The sequence below is a fragment of the Nycticebus coucang genome, chromosome 18 (assembly GCF_027406575.1).
Source record: "Nycticebus coucang isolate mNycCou1 chromosome 18, mNycCou1.pri, whole genome shotgun sequence".
NCBI lineage: Eukaryota > Metazoa > Chordata > Mammalia > Primates > Lorisidae > Nycticebus > Nycticebus coucang.
In genome coordinates this window covers 27,719,573-27,737,031 of record NC_069797.1, presented here as the reverse complement: position 1 = coordinate 27,737,031, position 17,459 = coordinate 27,719,573, and the positions used below count along the sequence as shown (strand labels likewise).

At 49.6% G+C, this 17,459-nt stretch overlaps 1 protein-coding gene across 7 annotated transcripts in view; it reads left to right on the top strand.

The window, feature by feature from the left end:
* RAP1GAP2 (RAP1 GTPase activating protein 2) overlaps positions 1–17,459 on the top strand; it is a 261,007-nt gene that overhangs the window by 217,183 nt on the left and 26,365 nt on the right. For all 7 annotated transcript variants that reach the window (XR_008375566.1, XM_053569493.1, XM_053569496.1 and 4 more), the window contains 5 exons: positions 68–197; positions 2,346–2,501; positions 8,906–8,977; positions 9,674–9,760; positions 11,051–11,185. Coding sequence is in view for 6 of the 7 variants with exons in the window: in XM_053569493.1 (XP_053425468.1) it covers positions 68–197; positions 2,346–2,501; positions 8,906–8,977; positions 9,674–9,760; positions 11,051–11,185 (580 nt within the window). In the remaining variant the exon portion in view is untranslated. The remainder of the gene's footprint in view (positions 1–67; positions 198–2,345; positions 2,502–8,905; positions 8,978–9,673; positions 9,761–11,050; positions 11,186–17,459) is intronic.

The window sequence follows — 17,459 nt, the reverse complement described above, 5'->3', positions numbered from 1 at the left end:
GGCACCAAGTTGCCCACTTTCCCTCACTCTCTTTCTCTCCCCTGCTCCTGACTTGTTTTGCTGACAGTTTCCGAGGAGGCCTGGATGTGACCCATGGACAGACAGGGGTGGAATCAGTGTACACTACATTCCGGGACAGGGAGATCATGTTTCACGTCTCCACAAAGCTGCCATTTACTGAGGGAGACGCCCAGCAGGTAACCTGGTTTGGGAGGACTTTGGGAGCCGGGGGCGTAAGAGGTGAAGGCCGGCTTCTGCTCTGACCTGCCCAGGGACTGCGGTCCCCTCCCCATTTTCACTCTTCAGGAGGCCGGCCAGGTGTTCTGCTCACAGCCTGTCAAAGCTGCTGTCTTGTGTTTGCTCACCAGGCGGTATCTCAGCTGCTGTGCTGGACACAGGGCAGGGATGGGGATATTCCCCCTGGGACCGTGGGGAAGCTGCAGCCCAGGGTGGTTAAAAGACTTCGTTGAGGATTCCCAGTTGATTAGGGAACAAAGCTAGGTGCTTTGGTCAGGTAGAGTGCATGGTGGGGTCTGTAGACTGCCCTGAAGTCAGCTTTCCCCTACGGACATGTAACTCTGAGCAAACTGCTTAACCTTGGGCCTCATTTTTCTCATCTTGAGAGTGGGAATAATACCAACTACATCAGATTGTGGGTGTGAGGATTATACAGGTTTCCAAATGTAGGGCTCATATGATGCCTGACTGGTGGCTAGCTTTCCATGTGACAGCTGTTCACTGTCCAGTCCACTGGTCATTTTGTCTCTTTCCTGCCCTGGCAATGTAAAGCTGGTTATTTGTGTGAGAATCTACCACCTTCCACCCTCAGCGTTTCCAGCCTCACAGCCTCATCTTTCACCATACCTGCAGGGATTCGGCCTTTACCTCAGCCAGGAAACCTGGCTGAGGCCTCTGATTCCAGAGTTTCCTTGCTCTGTCTCAAATCTGCTGCTCGGACAGCCAGCCATGCATCCCGGGGGAGGCCTGGCCTTTTTGAAACCAGCCACTGAATAACACCACTATTCGCTCCATCCCACATTGTATCCCTTTTCAGAGTCTAGGAAAATAAGACAGGTGGGCCTTTGCCCAAACTCTGACCTCTTTGTTTCTGAGCAGGGAGCTGGGGAGGGAGGATGGATGTAAAATTGTAAACATAGTCCTTGGCTTCTTAGGAAAAAGGGAAGTTGGCAAACGAGATTATGATTTGGCTCAAAAATAACCACTGAATGTTCCAGAAACAAACGAGAGCAACATTCCTTTTGTATTCAAGGTGGCTTTGGTCTGGGTGTTTCACCGTCAGGCCCTCAGCTCCCTCCAGAACCCTCTGACCTGCCTCCCCAGCCTGGGGCTGAGACTGTTCTGTCAGGGCCATTGCCACGTCCCATACTTTGATTGGGAAGTATACTTTGGTGCAGAGCCTGGCTCTTGGCGGGGACTGAATACATATCTCAGTTTCTTCCTCCTGAGAAATGGGATGATGTGTGTGGAGAGAGGAAAGGTAATTTGTGTAAGATGCCTAGCATGGTGGTGGGTGTACAACAGGTGCTCAGTAAGTGAGAAACTCTTTTACTGAAAGGGCTGAGCATAGGACCTGCACGCTGTAGGTGCTTAATAAAGAAATAAATGCATTGGCAGGCACCTCGCCAGATGTGGTGTACAGGAGAGGTTTAACATTTGAAGTCATGTGTGTGAGCACAGAGGGTGCTTGTTGACTGGGATCACACACAAAAGCACCCATACTGCTTGGGATACTGAGTGTAACCACGCCCTTCACCTCACCTCCACCAAGCCAGGTGACCAGTGCCTTTCCCAGCACAGCTCTTCTCCCCTCTGGTAGAATGATCCACCCCCCTCATCCCTTTCATTTCCATTTCCATCAAGAAACCCCTCCCCCTGTCTCCTCTTCCAGGAAGCCTTCTTGGGTTGCTGTTGGGCCCTTTGATTTCACCCTCCTCTCTGTTCTCACAGAGCTGTCAGGTATCCTTGTGCAGCAACCGATTTAGTACTTGCTGGCTGGTGGCTTTATCAGTGTTCCCAGGTGGCTTTACCTGTGTTTGTGTTTCTCCAGGTCAATTATAGGCTCTACCAGGGCAAGATCGGCCTCACCTTTTAAATGTTCTGAGTTCTGAGTCAGGGCTGTGCATGCTCTAGACTAGCTTCTACCTAACAACTTGAGCATCTCCCCCATGATTTCTCTCTCTGGTGGCCTCTAAAGATCGAAAGAAGCAGCTCCCCAGAGAGTTCAGTTTCAGAGTTCCAGGGTTTGTGTATAAAAGTAAAACAAGGAGGAATTTCCTGTACAGACCTCACTGGCTTATAACAAATAAACACCTTTTTTTTTTTAGCTCCAGAGAAAGAGACACATTGGAAATGACATTGTGGCCATCATTTTTCAAGAAGAAAATACACCATTTGTCCCAGATATGATTGCCTCCAATTTCTTACATGCCTACATTGTTGTGCAGGCTGAGACCTCGGGCGCAGAGACCCCATCCTACAAGGTAAGGAAAAAGCCTTGTTGGAGGAAGTGGTGAGCCCAGACACCTCACCGTGGATTCAGTGATATCAAAGGACACTGGTTCTTAGCAGTAACAGATTTTCCATGAGTTCCCAGGTTTCTGGGATTTGGAGCTTGACTCTTGGTGGAGAGTCATCTGATCCATCTTGTTGCCCCCAGGCTTGACAGCATCTAACTCAAGGATCGAGAAGCCCTGAGTGTGGAATCTGGTAATGACTTTTTCTAGAGCAAGGCAGAGTGAGGAGAGAAGAGTGGGGAGCACTGTCAGGAAAGGGGAGAGGAAGAAGAAGGGAAGAAAGAAAAAGGAGAAATGTTTATGGAGAGAGGGGTGAAGAAGGAGGCCTGGTAGGCCCTGGCCATTGGGTCTGCCCATTCCGGACAAATGACTGATCTTAATGTGATGACTTCCCAGAGAGGCAGGAATGCAGTCATCTGGGTCTAAGCCTCTAGATCAGTAAATGGTTTGAATCAAAATCCCCACTAGTGCAGATGACACCAAGAGAGTACAGCCCATTTTTTCTTTTTCTATTTATTTATTTATTTATTTTTATTAAATCATAGCTGTGTACATTAATGCGATCATGGGGTACCATACACTGGTTTTATAGACCATTTGACATATTTTCGTCACACTGGTTAACATAGCCTTCTTGGCATTTTCTTAGTTATTGTGTTAAGACATTTATATTCTACATTTAGTAAGTTTCACATGTACCCTTGTAAGATGCACCGTAGGTGTAATCCCACCAATCACCCTCCCTCTGCCCATCCTCTCCTCTCCCTCCCCTCCCCCTTCCCCTTCCCCATATTCTTAGGTTATAACTGGGTTATAGCTTTCATATGAAAGCCATAAATTAGTTTCATAGTAGGGTTGAGTACATTGGATACTTTTTCTTCCATTCTTGAGATACTTTACTAAGAAGAATAGGTTCCAGCAAGAGGGACTTTGCCTAACAATTGCAATCAGTGTAACCTGGCTTATTGTACCCTCAATGAATCCCCAACAATAAAAAAAAAAGAAGAATAGGTTCCAGCTCCATCCATGTAAACATGAAAGAGGTCCATCTTTCTTTAAGGCTGCATAATATTCCATGGTGTACATATATCACAATTTATTAATCCATTCATGGATTGATAGGCACTTGGGCTTTTTCCATGACTTAGCAATTATGAATTGGGCTGCAGTAAACATTCTGGTACAAATATCTTTGTTATAATGTGATTTTTGGTCTTCTGGGTATATACCTAGTAGAGGTATTATAGGATTGAATGGCAGGTCTATTTTTAGATCTCTAAGTGTTCTCCAAACATCTTTCCAAAACAAATGTATTCATTTTCATTCCCACCAGCAGTGTAGAAGTGTTCCCTTTTCTCCACATCCACACCACATCTCTGGTCTTGGGATTTTGTGATATGGGCTAATCTTACTGGAGTTAGATGATATCTCAAAGTAGTTTTGATTTGCATTTCTCTGATGATTAAGGATGATGAGCATTTTTTCATATGTCTATAGGCCATGCACCTGTCTTCTTCAGAGAAGTTTCTCTTCAAGTCCCTTGCCCAGCCTGCGATGGGATCACTTGTTCTTTTCTTGCTTATACGTTTGAGTTCTCTGTAGATTCTGGTTATTAAACCTTTGTTGGAGACATAACCTGCAAATATCTTCTCCCATGCTGAGGGCTGTCTGCTTGCTCTGCTTACTGTGTTCTTGGCTGTGCAGAAGCTTTTTAGTTTGATCAGGTCCCAGTAGTGTATTTTTGAAGCTGCTTCAATTGCCTGGGGGGTCCTCCTCATAAAATATTCACCCAGACTGATTTCTTCAAGAGTTTTCCCTGTACTTTTTTCTAGTATTTTTATAGTTTCATGTCTTAAGTTTAAATCTTCAGCCCAGTTTTTCTTGTAGTTTCCCTACTGCCTACCCGAGATGGCTGTGTTGCCAGTTCCTCCCCTTTTTCCCCGAGAAATAGTCTCAACCTCTTGGGCAACAATGTCTCTGTGTTACAGTGGTTGGTGGTGGTGGTGGGGGGCTCATGGGACCCAGGAAGACAGCCTGAGGCTGGGTTTTTAGGGTTTAGGATTAGGCAGTCTCTGAACTCCCTGCAGATAGGTGTAAAATGCTGAGTTTATGCCCTTTTTTATGTTTCTCGGGAAGAGAGGCCAAAACTCAAGTTCTCAAAGGGCTCTCTTCCCTAACAAATATCAGGAACCATTGTAAGGGAGAAGAAAAATGAACTGTCACTACTAATGGGAAACAATGAGGCCTGGAAATGTTTCCTGTGTAATAATAGGCCAGCGCTGGTTCCTGGAGTTTGGTATGCTACTGCACTCCAACCCAGATGTAGTAAGTGCAAAATTCACATCAACTTTTAGAACCAAATGTAAATTAGCAAAAAAAAAAAAAATCCCTACAAGTAAAAAATAACCCCAAGCCCCCCCAAACAACTCTCCTGTTGAGGTGAGCTGGTTTCTTTCCATGTTCATGTTCGTGCTCATGCTTTTTTGGCGTTGGGTGACACTGGCTGAGAATTTGGAGAAACCTGGTATGGACGTTTCCTTGAAGGCTGCGTCATCTGCTTTGACCGAAATGGATATTCACTTCACATAGCTGCTTGACTCATTTGTGAGTGGAAGCAAGTTGATTCATTCAGTATCTCCTTGTGTGCCAGGCACTGTACTGGGGCAGGGCAGGTGGAAGTCACATACAAAATCAGCCTTCAGGGCCTTCCCAGGAAAGGGACAGAAAAGCCAGTGAGTGCACTTCAGCCAAATAGCCAACTGGTTCATGTAACAGCCAGCTGAAGAAGCAGCACTCCTGAGAAGGATCCCAGAATAAAGCTGTGTGATAAGAGGGCTCCTAGGCCCTGCCAGACAGTCGTCTTTGCCTGTGGCTTGTCTGCTAGCAGAATGAGGCCAACTGTGGATGTTTGGCATTTGCTTTTCATTCCTGGTAGGAAATGGGTCTCAGTTAACTGTATTTTCCATGTTCCCAAGTCCTTAGTGGAAGGGTGTACCCATGCAGAGAAAAATCAGAGATCCAGAGAAACACCATCCCACCTCCGGCTTGGGTGCTAAAAGTCTTCTAAGCCACAGTCTGAGGTCCAGGACAAAGCACTGTCCTCAGAGAGACAGTAAGAAGCAGGGTGGAAGAGCAGGCTGCATCCCCAGGCTGGGGACCTTGACCTGACACTCTAGCTGCCAGGCAGACACTGAAGCTGGAGGGCAAGATATATGCATGGATCCAGGGAGGCAGAGGCCAGGGAGGGAGGGCAGCCTTCCAAGTGGCTCCCAAAGCACTACGTACCACAGCGCCAGCAGCACCCAGCTAGTGAGCAGACTGAGGAGGACCTGGTCAGATCCCTCAGGGGTCTGGGTGAAATAGGACCTTAGCTGACTCCTACAGGCTCAGGGGCTATGGACGAGGAGGATGAGACTTCTCCAGGGGCTGAGGAGTAACCCAGGAAGGCTCCACTGGGGAGGAGAAACCACAAGAAAGAAGAAAGTAGGACAGGACAGGGTTAGTTAGGCCTTTGTTCCCTCCCCTTGGGGACATCTGGCAAGGAAAGAAGAGTGGGGAGTACTGTCGGTGTGTAAGAAGGACAGACTTGGCCATCTGGGGTTCTGGTCCTGGCCCTGCCTCTGCTGTGTGCCCTTGGGACCATTCCTTCCCTCTCTGCACCTGTTTCTGTGTGTGTGAAATGAGAAAGGTGGGTTAGACAACCTGTGAGATCCTTCTGGCCCTGACATCCTGGGGGTGGTGGTGGAGATAAATAATCGAGGAGTGTTGGGGTGTATGTGTGGGTTACAGAGTGGTTTGGGGGGACTCTGTATTTTAGGTGCCCTTTTTTAGGTGCGGGTTAGCAGGGAACATAGAAAGCCTCAGCTGATGATGGTTACCTCTTGTTGGGTGCTTGCTTGCTGCCAGGCACTGGGCTAGGCTTTTGGAAGCACAGTCTTCTTTTTTTTTTGTTGTTGCAGTTTGGCCGGGGTTGGGGTTGAACCTGCCACCCTCAGTATATGGGGCCTGCACCCTACTCACTGAGTCCCAGGTGCCGCCCAGGAAGCACAGTCTTGAATGCCAACAAGCCTCTGGTGAGGCAGGGCCTCTCCCTAGCTGCCAAGCAGACACTGAAGCTGGAGGGCTATATAGTTTCCTCCCTAACTGCCCTATAGGGAGGAAATTGAGGCTGATAGCTTAACTCACTGAAGGCCCGAGGCCACAGAGCTGGGGAGCTGTGGAACTGAGATTCCTGTCTGGGTCTGCTTGTGGTCTTTGTCACCAGGCCTTTGGAGCAAGATGGCATTGGGGAACTGACTCCACAGAGCTGGGTGTGCAAGGAACATCCTACTGGGTTATTTCTCAGAAAGGAGTTTGCTCCTTATCCTGCCAGCCTGGAAGGAAGAGTCAGCTCATCACCACCAGGACTCCTTGTTCTCCCACTCCGGGATCACCTTTCCCCACTTCTGAAGTCCCGCACAGGTTCCCGCCACTGCTCACCTGTTGCTCTGAGGCTCCAGGCCACACTTGGTGTGGGGACTATGGCAGGTTTCAAGCCCTCGGAGGCTCCTGGTGCATCCTGTGACTCAGACTCCCAAGCTCCTTCCGCTTTCCATCCTAGAAGAAGCCCTTCCCCGGAGTCACCTCCTGACTCCCCCCTTGGAGCCTTCTCTGGGTGGCCCTCACTGAGTTTAGAAAACAGGAAGGTGGGGTTGCATTCAGGCATTCAGGCAACTTCTGCTTTCAGCCACATGTCCCCAAGGGGAGGGAACAAAGGCCTAGCCGCCTTGTTGGAGTGGGGTTGGAAGAGGAGCCCGCAGGGATGGAAGGTGAATGGATGGACAACAGAGGGAAGGATCCTGCCCCTGCATTTCTGGCACACTGCTCTCTGGCTGGGAGCCTTGGATGGAATGAAGAACATGTCTGAAGTCACTTACCTGGTCAGGACAGACACTCCAATGCAAGCCTAGAAGGAAGAGGGAGTTGGGCTGGGAAGGGGAGACCAGACCTGCCCTCTGTCCTTTGTCCCAGGTGCCTGCAGTTGGCAGCCTCTCAGCAGCCTTCCCACCAACCCTCACCCCAAATTCTGGCCCTGTGGGCAGAATTCTTAACTTGGACCACTAGTGCATGGTGGGTGGTGTTAGGGAACTGTGTTCAGGAGCTGGAACCCAGCCAGGAATCACGTCAGCCAAACATATAACATTTCCTGACACTCTACTCTGATTTGGGCCGTGCGGACAGCCTTGAGGTTGGGGAGAGAATGCCGGTGCTGACCAGCCTGTTCCCACCCTGCTTGCCCTCTTGACCCTGGCAGGGCCTTTCCTTGGCCTGGCTCCGAGCTGCCTCCTCACCCAGGCTGGCAGACTCTCTGCATCTGCCCTACTTCACAAGCCCGGCAGGCTGGCTGCATGCCAGGCTACGTCAGCAGCTGCTGGGGGAGGGGAGAGAAGGGACTCCTGAGAGCTCTGTGGCCTCCTGGGCTGAGGAGAGGTGAAACCAGGGCATCTCCATGCAGAGAGGAGGTGCAGGTGTGGAGCCTGTCCCAAAGCCTGGGAGAACTCCTTGCAGAGAACTTGGTGTTCTCAAAGTTCAGGTCTCACTCAGGTTGGCCGGGGGTGTGGACACCACTCAGAGCCTAGATGGGCCCCCACTTTCCATTTCCAGCCTGGGCCATGGAGTTCCTTGAGTTCAAGCCTTACTCAGACTGGCTAACCCTATATGTGGGGCTAGGGCTCCCAAACGTTAGTCTACCAGTTGCACGGAACCTCTCAGGAGCTCAGAACTCCCAATTCATTAGGTTTGGGGTGGAGCCTGTGCAATCGGTATTTCTTTTTTAAATACTTGAAACAATTCTGATGCATGGCCAGGTTGGGAGTGAGAGTGGTGGAGAAAGAACCTCAGAGTTGGGCTGGGAGAGGTTTAGATTCTCTGTTCCTCTTAGTGGCTAGTCACCTGTGTGACTTTGGGGCGACTCTCTCTGTGCCTGTGGGTATCTGTTTTCTCATCAGGGGTAATAATTCTCATTGTGCCTTCTCTGTAGGATTAGCCCCACAATCAAGCGAGGTAATGAGATGCCATCTCCCGGGCACTTGTATTGCATTGTAATTAGGGTCCCAGGCTGCTCCCCAGCCCCGTCCAGTTGTCTTGCCAAACTTGCTTCTGGCCTCCAGGAACACAGATGAGAGGACGCCGATGGCTCTGCACTGCCCAGTCCCACTTGTAGGAGCAGTGACTCAGGGCCTGTGCTGGCGATGCTCACAGGAGTGTTTTATTTGTATTCTGGGAAGGGGAGGAGGGAGAAGGTGAGTAGATTTAATGTGAGAAGTGTGGCACCTGGAGGGGCAGCGCCCATCTCTTCTGCCCTGGGCCCACACCGTGATTGTTTCATTCAGGTCTCTGTCACCGCGCGGGAAGATGTGCCTGCCTTTGGCCCGCCTCTGCCCAGCCCCCCTGTTTTCCAGAAGGTGAGACACTCTTCTTTCTCTCCTTTCACACCTAAGACCCCAGGTTTCAATTCTTGGGTAGCAGTGGGTGGGGTGGGCTGGGAACATTGGGGAGACACTTTTGCAGGCCTGCAGTGGATCTCAACCTTCCTAATGCTGTGACCCTTAATACGGTTCCCCAACCATAAAATTATTTTTGTTACTACTTCATAACTGTAATTTTGCTACTGTTGTGAATTGTAATGTAAATATCTGATATGCAGGGTGTATTTAGGAGACCCTTGTGAAAGGGTCGTTCGACCCCCAAAGGGGTCGCAACCCATAGGTTGAGAACTGCTGCTTTGGGGGAATCTGCTTAGTCAGAGTCTCTCCCACCCCTTCCTTATGCACCAGTGTGGCCCGGGACAGGGCTACCTGTTGAGGCATTTGTTGCTGGGGTTGCCTCTCTGCTAAAAGAAGGGTTTTTATCCCATGCTCTAGACCGAGGATCTTTGGGCAAGAAGCGCATTCAGTTAGGAAGTGCCAGCCAGGGAAGCTGGTTTCCATGTTGCTGTGTTCCCAGGTGGGCTTGGCCTGGGCTAGAAATGATTAAATGTCAGAAGGGGCCTTTCAGGGGCTCTCCCCAGGCCCCCCATTCTATCCACCTGTTAGTATGGCTGAAACCCTTCTGGCGGCAGCTGAGGATGGGAGAGTTCTGGACTATCTTGTCTATTCCAGGGCCCGGAGTTCAGGGAGTTTCTGCTCACCAAGCTCACCAATGCAGAGAATGCTTGCTGCAAATCGGACAAGTTTGCGAAGCTGGAGGTGAGTGTGCTATTGCTGAAGGTTTTTCTCCTGCTTTCCTGGCCACCTGTTAAGCGACCTCTCTCAGATCTACATTCTTGAGAGCTGTCCATGATGGAAGCACTGGGCTTGCCCTCTCAGCCCTCAGCTCTGTGTCGATGTGGGGATTCTTTCTTCTTGTTCCCTGAGTTGCAGGGATAAGCGAGACCGTTTCTATCCTTGGAGAGCTCACAGGCTAGTGGGAGGGGCCGTTACTAAAGAGACAATTATAGCACAGGGTGCCAGCACTGCTGGAGGACTGACTGCTTCTGCCTGTGGGGGACTGAGGGTGTGATCAGGGAAGGCTTCCAGAAGGAGGTGACTCTTAAGTTGCTGAATATTGATGTCTGATGAGCCTTTTGGCAGGAGGAAAGAGTGGGGAGGTGTATTCCAGTATGGGAAACAGCATGAGGAAAGGCCAGGCCAGGCAGATCCTGACATCTTGAGGGAGCTCCTGGGGGGCAGGTGTGGCTTGAGAGAGGGATTCACAGGGGTTGGGATGGGGAGAGACTGGGTTGGGTCAGATCAAGAAGTGCTTTGAGCTAGAGGTGATGAGGTGCTAATAAAATTCTTAGGCAGAGGAATGACATGTTTGATATGGATATTAAAGGGATTATTCTGACAGTGGTGGGAGGATGGATGGAAGGGGAGAAGGTGCAGGCCGAGTGCCAGTTAGAAGTTATTAATAGGAGTCCAGGGGAGATGATGAAGGCTTATACTGTACGGGAGGAAGCGCTGCAGGTCAGAGTTGGGAAGACTGGATGGACTCCAGTGTGTAAGGTGGAGGGGAGAGTGGAGTTGGAGGGTGACTTTTAGGCTTCTGACATGGCTCTTTGATGGTGGGGGGATGACTGGGAGACAGTTCTGTTAGGACCTGCTGATCTAGGGTACCTGCAAAAGGGGCTCTTCCTGGTCTGTGTGAATAGTGCCGCTGGATCTGGCTCTGGATGAACATCTGGATGAAGAGGAGCAGGGGGCAGTTGGGCCACAGATGTGGCATATGAGCAGACATCTGCACTGGGGGTCACAGGCATAGAGCTGTGGGAGTGGTGGGATGGCCCAGGGAGAAAGGGCAGAGAACTGAGAGCAGGTGGCTGGGCCTGGAGCCTTTGTGAGCGTGAAGCTCAGCCTAGCTGACTCCCCACTGTTGCAAGGATGAATTGGGGAGAATATCAACCCTCAAGCCCAGTGTTGGATGCCCATGAGGTGAGGTACGTCTCTGCCCCCCACTCCAACTCCTCCACTCTCTTGCTTCATCTTCTTCCTGTCTAGGACCGGACAAGGGCTGCCCTCCTGGACAACCTTCACGATGAGCTGCACACCCACACACAGGCCATGTTAGGACTGGGCCCAGAGGAGGACAAGTTTGAGAATGGGGGCCACGGGGGATTCCTGGAGTCTTTCAAGGTAGGAGCACTTTCAAGTGTGACTAGGGGTTGTTGTGGGAGGGAGAGGTGGGGCAAAGAAAGGAACTGGTCTGATGTCCATGGAGTCCCAACCCAGAGCCCATATGCCAGCCAGAGGTGACAGGACCAGTAGGGGCATCACACGTGTTTGAAAGGGCAGGGGAGCCAGGAAATGTGTGATGTTCGAGCAGCCAGCAGTGTCTCCAGTTTTCTCCACATCCTTCCTTGATCAGCTGATTTCTGTCTGGCCCAGGAGTCTGATTAGCAGGGACAGGTAAAGGCTTAGGTCCAGGAGAGGAGCCACGGAAACTGAAGAGCTTTGTGGCTTTTGTCTGCCTCCTCCTGTGATCGGGGATTCCTGAGGAGAGCAAAGACACAAGCCTTAGTGGTCTTCTGTAGCTGGTGTGGGTGCTGCGATGACCCTTCCCAGCTGGGCTGGGGAGATGGAGTTACAGGTGTGTCCATCTGGGCTTTGCAAAAGGAAGAACTTTGTAACCAGAATGAGCTGCTAAAGGAAGCAGTGAGCTCCCTTTTGCTGGAAGTATTCAAGTACAGCTCCTGAACTGGCAGCGTGGAGTACAGAGGTTAATCATCTCACGCTTGCTAAGTGCTTGTTGGTCTTCAGAGCACTCACATCTAGCATCTGATTTGGGCCTGGTTTTCATCCCGTGTGGTTTGGCTAAACGGGTTTTGTTATTTCCATTAACACGTCAGGGATAGGGTGAGAGAGGCCACAGGACTGTTCAAGACTTTACTACTTAGAGGTAGGGCCTTGTTTCAAACCTAGGTCTTCTGACTCTTAGGTCTAAATTCTGCCGGATTGCCCATCAGAGAGTAATTTATAAAGCTCCCATTTGCGGGACAGGGTTAGATTTGTATTCAAATCCTAGCTCTGTTTGATCCTGGGCTTTAACTTAAAGTCTTTAATTTACAGTAGTTTTGTCAACAACAGAGGAATGATAATTGTTATCCTGAGAATTCATTGAAATATTGCCTTTAAAAGTATATATTGCTGGTAAATGCTCAAAGGTTATCGTTATTATTGTATAAAGTGAAAGCTTCACACACATTGTCCTATTTGAAGCCTCAGCACTGTCCTCAGTGCCTTGTGGGGAAAGCTATTATGAGTATAATAATTGATATTCAGTTTTACTAACTATGGATGTAGTTTCTTTTTTTTTGGCCGGGGCTGGGTTTGAACCCGCCACCTCCAGCATATGGGACTGGCGCCCTACTCCTCGAGCCACAGGCGCCGCCTAGATGTACTTTCTCATGTAAAGAAACTACCATGCGAAGAGACAAAATAATTTGTCCCAAGTTACCCAGTTGAATCCAGGTCTACAGATTCCAGAGCCTGTGCTCTTAGCGCCCATGTGGTACTACCTCCTGGTTTCTGACTCATTTAAGATTCCACCCATGCTAGCCCAGACCTGGGCAGGCCTGGGGTCAGTCCTTCATCGCCTGGCTGGACCGCAGAGAGCAGGGCATGGTTCTACTGCCCCTACTTGGGGCCAGCTGTTGAGATTACTCCCTGGGGCTGGAGGAGGAGCTGAGCTGCTTTTCCAGGCTTGTGGGAGATTCCTGGGGCATCTGTTTTAGTCCTGATGGACAGTGGCAGCCAGGGTGAAATAGGAGGAACTGAGAAATAAAGATGGAAGAGGGATGGAAGAGAAGAGGAACAGGAGACAAAAGAGGGAGCCAGGTCTGATAGACCAGGCAAGAGAGGGTGAATGTGAGGTGTGGTCAAGAGGAAAACAGGATGGGGTCTGGGGAAGGCAGATGAGCGGGGCCATGTAAAGACCTTCCTAGCCTCTAGACACAACTGGAGGCTCTGCCCCTGCTGATTTCAAGCCTAGGAAAATGTTCACCATCCCACAGTAAATACACTTGACATGGAACTGTGAGAGTTGAGCTACAGTTGACTAGCTGACATAATGGTGTACAGTAGACCCTCCGAAGTTGACCTCCTGCCTGCCTAGTTGACCACTTCCTTCGGTTGACCTAATTTTCATAGACCAGACATGCCGCACAAGTATGTATCGGTACAGGAGGCCTAGTTCCTTATGTTGACCATCTCTGTATGTTGACCAGTTTGTTACAGTCCCTTGAATGGTCAACTTAGAGAGGTTCTACTGTGTTTGTAGATGGTTAGTGGAGCATTTGTTGTTTTGAGTTTTGCAGGTTTCTTTCAGTATTTTGGAATTAATTATTACTTTTTTCAGGTTTAAAGTATTTTTATATCCTGGTGAAGCTAGTAGGCTATGGATGCTGTGCCCGTGGTGATCAATAGGGAAGAGAGTTGCAGATCTAAAGGAGAGTGGCCTGAGGCTATTTTGTCTAGTCCCTTGGCAGGGGTAGTAGTTGATCTGTGTTTGACTCCAGGGGGTCTGACATATTTAGAGGGGTTTCCAAGACAGGAGACTCTTTGAGACTTTATCATGACTTAAATCCTTTAAAACCGTGGGTTGATGAAAGATCTGCTTCTCCGTCCTGCTTTCACCGTCTGTAAGGCAATGCCATGGGTGAGGGAGGGCACAGTCATAGTCACACAGCGTGAGCCTTAAAGCTCTGACAGTTGTGATCAGCTTTTCTTCCTGCCATCAGGGGAACATGAGCTTTTTTTCCCCTGTGCCCTTCATCAAGGCCCTCCCTTCTCCCAAGCATGGAGGCCTGTGTTTGGGGGAGGCCAGTTGGGAAGATGCTTAGGCCACGCCTGTGGCCAGGCCTGGGTGTCTGGCCCAGCTCAGGAAACCATTTAGAGTATTTCTCCTTGGACATTTTGGGTGGTGCTGTGGTGTTAGCATTCTTGGGATTCTTTGTGGGGTTCACCCACACCTCCACTGAGTCCTTCTTGAAGGAACTGGTACCTCAAATGATTCCAGGAAGAAAAGTGGTGTGTTTTATCTCCTTCCTGTCAAAGTTCTCATCTCACAGGCAGATGAGAAACAGAGAGTCCTCAGAGCTGAAAGCGACCCCTGCCACGCATTCCCTCACCTCTTCCCAAAGCATGCGACCCTCTCCCTGTCTCCTAAGAAGCAGACCCATCATTGCCCTCGGCTGTGCCACCCTGCGTTCACACCGCTCAGAGCAGCTCTTAACCTCTTGCTTCGGTTCTCCTGGTTGTGCTGGAAGTTTTTCTTCCACAAGACACAGAACAGTTGGTTTGTGGACATCTAGACCTACTTTCAGACTGAGCTGCTTAGAGAGATATTCTCAGGACTCTGCTAGTTCTACAAATACTTCTAAAGTTTGCATTTTTCACTTAGGTGATCTAAAACAAATTTCCAATTATAAAGACCAGGATTTTGCAGTGATAACCCCCAATTAAAAGATGTTTCAATGGACTAAATAGGTAGGATATGAAGTCGGCACTGCAAATATGGTCCATTGGACCACTGGTGTTGGGGGTATGTGGACGTATTCTTGGGAATCTTGCAAGAGCTTTTTTTTTTAATGAGGGAACTGTGCATTACTCACCTCAGCAAGAGACTATGTCAGCTCTGTTATTGAAGAGGTTTGTAATAGGTCCTTAATGCTGTGAAAAGAAATAGTGACAATACTTGACGTATCCACATAAGGACAAAAGCACATGTGTGCTACATTTTGAGAAACACCAGGATAGCCCAGCCCTCCACTGACCTCATGATAGAGAAGTGAATGTAAGACCAGGGAGAAGAAGGCCACCCAGCTGGCTGTGGCAGCAAGCAGGCAGAGAATGTTCAGGTTAATTTCTCCTAGCCTTTGAGGGACTGTGGTACTTAAAACATTGGTCTGACCTGACCCCTAGTGGCAGGAGAGGCTGCAGAGATCCCAGCAAACTCTGTGGCTCCAAGGTATTTGCAGGCACAGGCAGCTCAGGCAGTGTCAGAGATGGTGGATAGAACCCAGCAGGGGCCCAGGCAGAATCGTTGCCTGTGTCCTATTTCCTGAGACAGAAAGTTGTGGTGTCAAGATGGCCACACTGCCTTACAGGGCCACTGAGAGCGAGCTGATCTTACTCTTGGCCTATTCAACCCATTGGTTGGAGCTGTGGTCTGTCCGAGTGGAAAGTCAGCTTCTGTCCTGTATTTGCCCTGCTAGAGGAACAGAAGACCCCGTACTGGACCTCACAGTGCTCCCTGATTAGAAGCCATTTCACAGGCAAGAAATTAGTATCATCTATGAGGGCCCCACCTCTCTCGCCTGGCTCTGATAAGCGTGTCCTCGGGGTGCTCATCTCCTTGGTTCAAGTCCCTTGAGTTTGTTAAATTGAAACAACTCACAAAACCCACTTGTAAGGAAGTGAGGGGCATTGTTGGCAGGGAAGGGAATTTCTCCCTCTATGATACTAACTGGTTGTTCAAACCCCGACTTGAGACGCGGTGACATCAGCAGGTAATGAGAAAGCAACACGGCCTCTCTCACCCCCCTCAAGGAGAACCTGTTCAAAGGAAAACAGTGAGGTGTGCTGTGGGTTAGCTCGGAGGACTGCAGACTCTGAGGACAGCAAGGGACAGTCATGGGAAATGATGGCACAGACAGCTCTAAGACTCCCAGGTCTAGCAATGGTTAAGATTTCAGCTTGCCATGCAGAAGAACTTTGTAAAGGTCAGGCTGTCCGCTGTCAGAACAAGGCAGCCTTGAAAGCAGGAGCTGTCTGTCCCTGGGGACTCGGAAGAAGGGAGGTAAGCCAGGCTAGCGAGGTTCAGGGGCTGAGTGGGGGACTGTCCGGGCAGTGTCTGGAGACCTCCTCATGCTGGTGCAAAGCCTTCCTATGCCTGTCCTCTCTCCTGCCCCCTTCCCTACCACTGCCCTCCTTTCCTTTCTTGGCCTTGGCTGACCCATCTGCCTGGTGTCAGAAGCCCTGTGCTTCTCTGTTCAGCTCTATGTTGAAGTGAAACAAGAAATACTTCACTCTGAATCCCTGGGCAGTTTCATCTGTATTGAGGCTTATTATAAGGCTTAGAAGTAGCTGTCATTTTTTTCTCCTTCCTTCCCTAAGACTGAAGCAGGAGAGCTGACCCTGAGCAGGCAGGTCTCATTCTGGTGTTGGACACACCTTGTCTCGTGTCATCCTTTTGGCCCTCACCACACTGTGCAAAGAGCCTGCATCTCGGGTTCACACACCGAACTATGGGAAGAGACAAGTTTCAACCTCTTCCTGTTATGGCAGCTGCTGCCCTGCCCGTCCCTGGAATTCCTGTCAGCCCATTGTCCCCTCACACTTACCTCGCTGGCCTGACAGAGCACCAATACTGTTTGAGGAGCTGGTATCTTCCCTGATTTTAGCCTCTGAAATATTTTTGAATTTTATCTTTTGGTGGGGGCCCTGAAAATTCCTGGATTCTAGTCATCTTTAGTTTGTCAGCCAGTTGAGTTATATTTTCAATCTGAATTGTTTTTTGGGGTATAGGGACCCTTTCATCTGCAGCCCAGGGCCCTAGGTTTGGGTCCTGGTTCCATCTCCTAACTGCTAGGTGGCCTCCTGACAACCATTTACCTTTCAAGACTCTTTCTTTATTTCTTTCCTTTCTTTTCATTCTTTCTTTTTGTTTTATTTTGTCACCCTTGGTAGAGTGCTGTGGCGTCATAGCTCAAGTAACATCAAACTCTTGGGCTCAAACAATTCTCTTGCCTCAGCTTCTCTAGTAGCTGGGACTATAGGTAGCTGCCACCACCCAGCTATTGTTTTTTTTTTGTTGTTGTTGTTTGTTTGTTTAGCAGGCCTGGGCCAGTTTGAACCCACCAGCCCTGGGGCATGTGGCTGGTGCCTTAACCACTGAGCTATGGGCACCCAGCCCTTTCAAGACCTTTTCTTTTCTTTTTTTTTTTTTACAGACTCAATTCACTTTATTATTATTGCATAAAAACCCTATGTTGTAGCCACAGCTGGAGCCTGGGTCCTCTGCACAGAGACTCTGGTGTGGGTCAAGACCTTTTCTTTTTTTTTTTTTTTACAGACAGAGTTTCACTTTATGGCCCTCGGTAGAGTGCCATGGCATCATAGAGCTCACAGCAACCTCCAACTCCTGGGCTTAAGCGATTCTCTTGCCTCAGCCTCCCGAGTAGCTGGGACTACAGGCGCCTGCCACAACACCCAGCTATTTTTTGGTTGCAGTTCAGCCGGGGCCGGGCTTGAACCCGCCACCCTCGGTACATGGGGCCAGCGCCTTACCGACTGAGCCACAGGCGCCGCCCCGGGTCAAGACCTTTTCTATCCAAAATGCCTGTCCTCTCTGCATCTCAGAGTTGTAAGGATTCAACACGCATACACGAGTATGTGAAGCTTATTAGAT